The sequence below is a fragment of the Otolemur garnettii genome, unplaced genomic scaffold (genome assembly GCF_000181295.1).
Source record: "Otolemur garnettii isolate 467f Iridium unplaced genomic scaffold, OtoGar3 scaffold00094, whole genome shotgun sequence".
Classification (NCBI taxonomy): domain Eukaryota; kingdom Metazoa; phylum Chordata; class Mammalia; order Primates; family Galagidae; genus Otolemur; species Otolemur garnettii.
In genome coordinates, this window is record NW_003852489.1 from 3279121 (window position 1) to 3287240 (window position 8120).

At 41.8% G+C, this 8120-nt stretch overlaps 1 protein-coding gene across 1 annotated transcript in view; it reads right to left on the reverse strand.

Annotated features, from left to right (window-relative positions):
• TRIM37 (tripartite motif containing 37) overlaps window positions 1-8120 on the reverse strand; it is a 144889-nt gene that overhangs the window by 87919 nt on the left and 48850 nt on the right. The window contains exon 9 of the mRNA XM_003795582.3: window positions 3726-3850. Coding sequence (XP_003795630.1) covers window positions 3726-3850 — 125 coding nt within the window. The remainder of the gene's footprint in view (window positions 1-3725; window positions 3851-8120) is intronic.

Below are 8120 nucleotides of genomic sequence, written 5' to 3' on the forward strand. Positions count from 1 at the left end.
AAAAAAAAAAAAGAAAAATACTAATTTGCCATGGGTGTTTTAAGAAAAACAAACTGAATAGCACTAATGTTGATATATACTAAGTATGTCCAAATTTACGTGTCATTCCACTTAAAATAGAATGACAAATGATGGAGTAGGAAGGCAGTATTGACTGCACCTTATCTCAGTCTGCCATCTTTCTCTTCCTTTTTTTTTTTTTGAGACAGAGTCTCACCTTGTCACCCTCAGTAGAGTGCCATGGCCATCACATTTCACAGCAACATCTTGCTCTTAGGCTTAGGCAATTCTCTTGTCTCAGCTTCCCGAGTAGCTGGGACTACAGGCACTCGCCACAGCATCCGGCTATTTTTTTGTTATTGTTGTTGCAGTCTGGCCAGGGCTAGGTTTGAACCTGCCACCCTCGGTATATTGGGTCGCCCTACTCACTGAGCCACAGACACAGCCCATGATGGAATGATTCAAAAAAGAACTCTTTTAGTTGAAAACTAAAATAGCTGATCACACTATCAAAGAGGCAACCTTGGGGCTAAGTAAAGTGGCTCACACCTGTAATCGTAGCACTCTGGGAGGCCAAGGACTGCTTCAGCTCAGTTTGACACCAGCCTGAACAAGAGTGAAACACCATCTCTACTAAAAATCCACAAACTAGCCAGGGCACTGTGGCACAAGCCTATAGTTTCGGCTACTCAGAAGGCTGAGTCAGGCGGATTGCTTGAACCCAGGAGTTTGAGGCTGTGGTGAGCTAGGCTGATACAAGGGCACACCAGTCTGGAAAGCAGAGTGAGATTCCATAACAAACAAACAAACAAGCAGGTATCCTTGGGATGCTGATGAACATTCTTACTTTGACCAAATCCAACTTAGTGATAGCAAATACCTCGTCCATTTAATAATATTCAGTGCTTTAATGAGATATGAATATTGTATCAAATTTGTTAATTAAGAAGGAAATGAAGAATTCTATTGGTGAGAACCACCTGAATTCTGGATGTCAGGAAAATTTTGCCCTTCTACAAACAGGACTGTGGTTAGTCATATGACGCTCAGGAATGCACACGTGATGAAAAACAGCTTACACCAGTGATTCTCACCCAGCGCTGATTTTGTCCCCAAGAAATATTTAGTAATGTCCGGAAACAATTTTATCACAACTACTAGGGGGTGTTGGGTGTTCTTCCCATCCCCAAAATAATTATCCAGCTCAAAATGACAACAATTCCAAAGTAAAGAAACGCAGGCTTACACCATATACTTATAATGAATACTCTGTGACCATCAGAGGTCATCATATATTGGAATATATTAGAGAAAAAAGAAATATTTTTATAAGAAGGGCTATTTTCTAAATACACCACAGTCTTCAACATGTTAGATAAACTTCATTGTATTCCATAAGCCATCTCCAAAGGTAAAATAAAGTCTATCATATCAAAATATTTATCTGAAGCAGTGGCATCACGCCTGATCTCAGGAATAAACTAAAGAGATTTAAAAACAACAATAGTTTACTATTTTAAATTGCACATGAATTTCATGGACACCATGTATGAAAATGCCCATCTATACCAAATATTACAGAATCAATTATCTCCCAAAATTTCCTATGTAAAATCCTAACTCCCAATGTAACTGTTTTGTAGACAGGCTATTAAGGAAGGTAATTAAGGTCAAATGAGGTCATAAGGGAGGAACCTTAACTCAATAAAGCTGGTTTCCTCCTAAGAAGAGGAAGAGATTGATTTCTCTCTAAGCATTAACAGGAAAAAGATCACGTAAGAACACAGTGAGAAGGCAGCTGCCTATAAGCTGAGAGGCCTCACCAAAAATTGAGGGGACCTTGACCTTTTTTTTTTGTTTTGTCTGACACAGGGGCTCACTTTGTCACCCGTGTCGACATAGCTCACAGCAACCTCAAATTCCTGGGCTCCAATAATCCTTTTGCCTCAGTCTCCCAAGCAGCTGCTGGGACTATAGGCACCCTCCACAATGCCTGGCTAATTTTTTTTTTTTAGAGAGTCTTACTTTATCGCCCTCAGTAGAGTAAAATGGCGTCAAAGCTCACAGCAACCTCCAGCTCTTCAGCTTAGGCGATTCTCTTGATGCAGCCTCCCAAGTAGCTGGAACTACAGGCACCTGCCACAACGCCCAGCTATTTTTTGTTGCAGTTTGGCCAGTGTCTGGTTTGAACCCACCATCCTTGGTTATATGGGACTGGTGCCAAACCCACTGAGCCACAGGCGCCACCCTGCCTGACTAATTTTTAAAAATGGGGTCTTGCTCTTGCTCAGGCTGGTCCTGAACTCCTGAGTTCAGCCAATCCATCCACCTCAGCCTCCCAAATTGCTGGGATTATAGGTGTGAGCCACTGTACCACCCCCTGGGGACCTTAATCTTGGACTTCTTGTTTCCTGAGCCATAAGAAAATAAATTTCTGTTTTTTTTTTTTTTTCTTGAGACAGGAGCCTCAAGCTGTCCCCCTGGGTAGAGTGCCATGGCATCTCAGCTCACAGCAACCTCCAACTCCTGGGCCCAAGCAAGTCTCCTGCCTCAGCCTCCCAAGTAGCTGGGACCACAGGCGCCCGCCACAACGCCCTCTTTTTTTTTGGTTGCAGCTGTCATTGTTGTCTGGTGGGCCGGGGCTGGATTCAAACCTGCCACCTTGGGTGTACATGGCTGGCACCTTAGCCACTTGAGCCACAGGCGCTGAGCCTAAATTTTTAAGCCACCCAGGAAGTGGTATTTTGTTAAAGCAGTCCAAGCAGACTGATATACACCACAGAGATTTTATTTTGTTTAATTTTTTGAGGCAGACCTCACTCTGTTGCCTTTAGTAGAGTGCAGTGGCATCATCATAGCTCTCTACAGCCTCCAACTCCTGGGCTCAAGGGATCTTCCCACCTCAACCTCCTAAGTAGCTGCAACTATAGGCATGTATCACTACATCCAACTAATTTCTTCTACTTTTAGTAGAGATGGGGTCTCACTCTTGCTCAGGCTGGTCTTCAATTCCTAGCTCAAGCAATCACCCTGCTTCAGACTCCCAGAGAGCCAGGATTACAGGTGTGAGCCACTACACGCAGTTAGAGATTTGATTTCAAATGGCGTAGGTTAGGGTATGGTATGATCCAGAACTGATAATTTTCAGTAGAATCCCAAACGAATCTAATACACAGTCAGAATTAAGAATCACTTATCTAATAGCGTAATGTAATTCTAATTATGCTTCAAAGAAGATCCTACTCATAATACTAAGCTAAGACTCAGAACAAATGAAAAAGACAAAGAGCCTGCAACTTTTTGCAGTACTTGTTTCCTCCCACTGTAAGTTAGTTAGGGTTTAGAGATAATACCACGTCACCTTCAAATTCTTTAGGCATTTCATCTATTTCTGAGTTTTGCATAACAAGATATAATTTGATTCAACAAGTAAAAGTTAATGGGATGAATTATTTTTTCTACACTATTAAAAATGAAGCTCCAGGAAAAATATAACTCCTAATTCACTACTATTTTCTCTTTACGTTCAAGTGTTAAGCGACTCCACTAGACTTTTGGGAGGAACTAATTTTACATGCATAAAATACAGCTCACCAGACCACACCATTATGAAGAGTACATTAAAAAGATAGGGAGTTAAAAACAAATAACGTTCTTTTAAAACAAGTATATGCACTGGCACATAAAGTTTCAAATGAAAATGAAACTTAAAAATTATGTCATACCTGGTAAAGTCTGGTGGAACAGGGGTGGTAACAAAGGATGCCATGGGCTTTCGATGAACTTGCTGAAACATCATGAGGATTTCTGAGCTCTTAGATATCAACTCACTCTTACTACAAGACCGCAACTGTGTGAGGAAAAAAGTTATCTTAGCAAAGAAAATTACTATCTATTGGCCATCTCACAATTCTTAATAAGAAAGAAAATGATATTTATTCTGGTCATAAACTAAAAAATGAAAAATAAGGCAACTCTAAGAAAATTATCACTCTATAAAAGATCTAGGTTTATTTCAATTCTAGCAGTAAAGTCACTGAAAAGTGTACTTGATTTTAAAGCAATTTTCCCTCCTCACTTTTTTCTTTTTTGAGACAGAGTCTTACTATGCCGCCCTCAGTAGAGTGCCATGGCGTCAGAGCTCATAGCAATGTCAAACTCTTGGGCTTAAGCGATTCTCTTGCCTTAGCCTCCTGAGTAGCTAGGAATACAGGTGCCGGTCACAATGCCAGCCTATTTCTTTTTTTATTGTAGTTGTCATTGTTGTCTGGCAGGGCTCGAACCCGCCAGCATCAGTGTACATGGCTGGCACCATAACCACTGAGTAACTGGCACCAAGCCTCTCTTCACAGTTTAAGATGATTCAAATTTTAAGCAACTGCAAACACATTTTCAGACTCATACAGTGAAGTTTTTATGAACTTTAAAGAACAAATCCTGTTGAAAGTCTTTAAAAGAAAGGATTGTGGCCAGGTAAGGTGGCTCATGCCTGTAATCCTAACACTATGAAAGGCCCAGACAGGGGGATCACTTGAGCTCAGGAGTTTGAGAACAGCCTAAGAAAGAGTGAAACACCACCTCTACTAAAAATAGAAAAATCAGCAGGGTAATATGTTAGGCGCCTATACTCTCAGCTACTTGGAAGGCTGAGGCAGAAGGATAGCTTGAACTCAGGCTAGAGGTTGCTAGAGTGACCCCATGGCACTCTAGTCTGCTGGGCAACAGTGTAAGATTCTCTGGCTCCAAAAAAAAAAGCATTTCTCAAGACTGCATTCTAGGTAACAGAAATGTTAAAATATAACAAACACTGGCTCAGTGCCTGTGGCTCAAGTGGCTAAGGTGCCAGCCAGATATACCTAAGGTGGAGGGTTCGAATCCAGCCCAGGCTGCCAAACAACAATAATGGCTGCAACCAAAAAGTAGCTGGGTATTGTGGCAGGCGCCTGTGGTCCCAGCTACTTGGGAGGCTGAGGCAGGAGACTGGCTTGAGCCCAGGAGTTGGAGGTTACTGTGATCTGTGATACCACAGCACTCCACCCAGAGGGACAGCTTGAGGCTCTTTCTCAAAAAATAAATAAATAAATAATAAAATATAACAGACACCAAATCTTATACTATTATCAATTTGGGAAATACTACTTTAAATTATGTCAAAGAGAAAAAGTGAGAAATCTAACTTCAGTAAGATAATAATGGCAGTTGAAAAGACCACTGATTTCATAATCAAGAAAACTAGTGGCTCAGCGCCTGTAGCTCAAGTGGCTAAGGCGACAGCCACATATACCTAAGGTGGCAGGTTCAAATTCAGCTGGGGCCCACCAAACAACAATGACGGCTGCAACCAAAAAATAGCCAGGCGTTGTGGTGGGTGCCTGTGGTCCCAGCTACTTGGGAGGCTGAGGCAGTAGACTCACTTAAGCCCAGGAGGTGGAGGTTGCTGTGAGCTGTGATGCCACAGCACTCTACCCAGGGGGACAGCTTGAGGCTCTGTCTCAAAAAAAAAAAGAAAAGAAAAGAAAACTAGTTTGAAATTGTAATTCTACTCTCAGTTGGTTTATGTATAGAACAAGAATAATCCACCACTGCTTGTTTCAGGGAGTTTGTTTTAAGGATCATAAAGCTATATGTGAAACGACTTTGTAGGCTATTATAAGAATTGTGTGTCTCCCCCCGCCCTGTAATTTATATATTTTAGGCCCAATCCCCAGTAACTCAGAACTAACCACACTTGGAGATAATCTTTTATTAAAATGAGGTAATTAGGGTGGGGTCCTAAACCAATAGGACCGGTGTTGTTGTTTTGTTTTGTTTTGTTTTTTAGAGACAGAGTCTCACTTTATTGCCCTTGGTAGAGTGCTGTGATGTCACAGCTCACAGTAACCTTCAACTCCTGGGTTTAGACGATTTTCTTGCCTGGGACCACAGGCACCCACCACGATGCCCAGCTATTTTTTTGTTGCAGTTTGGCTAGGGCCAGGTTTAAACCTGCCACCCTTGGTATATGGGGATGGTGCCCTACTTACTGAGCCACAGGCACCACCCATGACTGGTATTCTTATAAGAGGAAGAGATACCAGGAAAGAGCTCAAGTCATCATTTTGCCTCAGCCTCTCAAGTAGTGGGACTATAGGCGCCTACCACAGTGTCCTGCTAATTTTTCTATTTTTAGTAGAGATGGAGTTTCACTCTTTCTCAGGCTGGTCTTGAACTCCTGAGCTCAGGAGGCCGCCTGTTTGGGCCTCCCAGAGTGCTAGGATTACAGGCTGAGTCATTCCGCCTGGCCACAATGCTTGCTTTTAAAGGCTTTAGTACAGTGGTTCTCAACCTGTGGATTGCGACCCACAGGAACCATATTAAAGGGCTGCGGTGTTAGGAAAGTTGAGAACCCATGCGAGGACACAGAGAAAGCAAGTCATCTACAAGGACTTGCTTGTAGCAAGGACACAGTCATCTATAAGTCCAGGAGAGAGACCACAGAAGAAACCAAATCTGCCAACACCCGGATCTTTTTATCTTTTTTTTTTTTTTTTTTTGAGATAGAGCCTCAAGCTGTCCCCCCAGGTAGAGTGCCGTGGCATCACAGCTCACAGCAAACTCCAACTCCTGGGCTTAAGTGAGTCTCCTGCCTCAGTCTCCCAAGTAGCTGGGATCACAGGCACCCACCACAACGCCTGGCTATTTTTTGGTTGCAGCCGTCATTGTTTGACAGGCCTGGGCTGGATTCGAACCCGGGAGCTCTGTTGTATGTGGCTGGCGCCTTAGTCTCTTGAGCTACAGGCACTGAGCTGATAATTCTGAACTTGAACCTAGAATTTCTCATTGGTACCATTTAAAGTAAGTGTCTTACAGACTTATAAATAGATACCTCTTATCTAGTTAAGGTAGTTCCCTTTTAGTCCTAAATTGTTAAATAATTTGGCCATAATTGAGAACCAAATATAATTTAATGGGCCAGGCACAGTGGCTCAATTCTAGCACTATGGGAGGCCAAGGTGGAAGGATCACTTGAACTCAGGAGTCTAAGACCAGCCTGAGCCAAAGTGAGACCCCCATCTCTACAAAAAAACAGAAAATTTATCCAGTTGTGCTGGTCCCAGACCGTAGTCCCAGCTACTCAGGAAACTGTGGCAGGAGGATGGCTTGAGCCCAGGAGTTTAAGGTTGCAGTGAACTATCATGATGCCACTGAACTCTAGCTCAGGTGACAGAGCAAGACTCTTTTCTCAAAAACAAAAAAAAGAAAGAAAAAAAATTAAAACAAAATAATTAAATGGTATTTTAAAACTTCAATATTATTCTATTTATTCAATTTAGATGTTAATGTGGTTTTGCCTTATATAGTAAGTAATCTGCTGATTGCTATCTGTTTACATTTTTTATTTTCTGTGCATTATAATGTTTTGCCGTCCTAAAAATCTTTCTGCCTAGGGCAAGACTGCCCTTCCCTGGCTAATTGTGAGACAACAAAGGCTCAATGGTAAATATCCCTCTGAAATGCAAACTAACCAATCCAAAACCATAACCTTCTTTATCCAGTCCACATATCCCAGGAAGCGATATTGCTACGCCTTAATCACATCACCACTAGGTTCCAGGCAACTAGGGGCCAACACTACAGTTTAAGGTCCATCATTCCTAAACCTACTCAGCGTATCTACCTGCCTTGCCCATTACTTGATGAGAACAAAAGCTCTCTGTGATTCTCTGTCTTTTCCCCACTCTCTCGCTCCTGGCAGACCCTGGTCCTTCCCCAATTGGTTCAGTGTGCTGTGCCACTGAACCTGTGTGTTTATTTAATAAACTTTATTTTTTCAAGCCCTCCTACACATGTCTCCTCTTGTGGCCGCAAATGACACATAAAGAAAACAGAACAGGACTTAATTCCCCTAACAGAAGAGTTCCTGAATAAAATCAATTCTTACCACTTTAACTAGTATCCAGCCCTGACTATAACAGTTATAATCAAGAAGAGATTTTTCTGATAATGAAACATTCTTTCATTCCTGCTTATTTTGTTTTCTTAAGTACCTTACCGATTTTGACTTGCCAGTATTTAAGATTCTAGCACTTATGTTCATAAAAGATTCATCTCTAATTTTCTTATCTTTTTTTTTTTTTTTT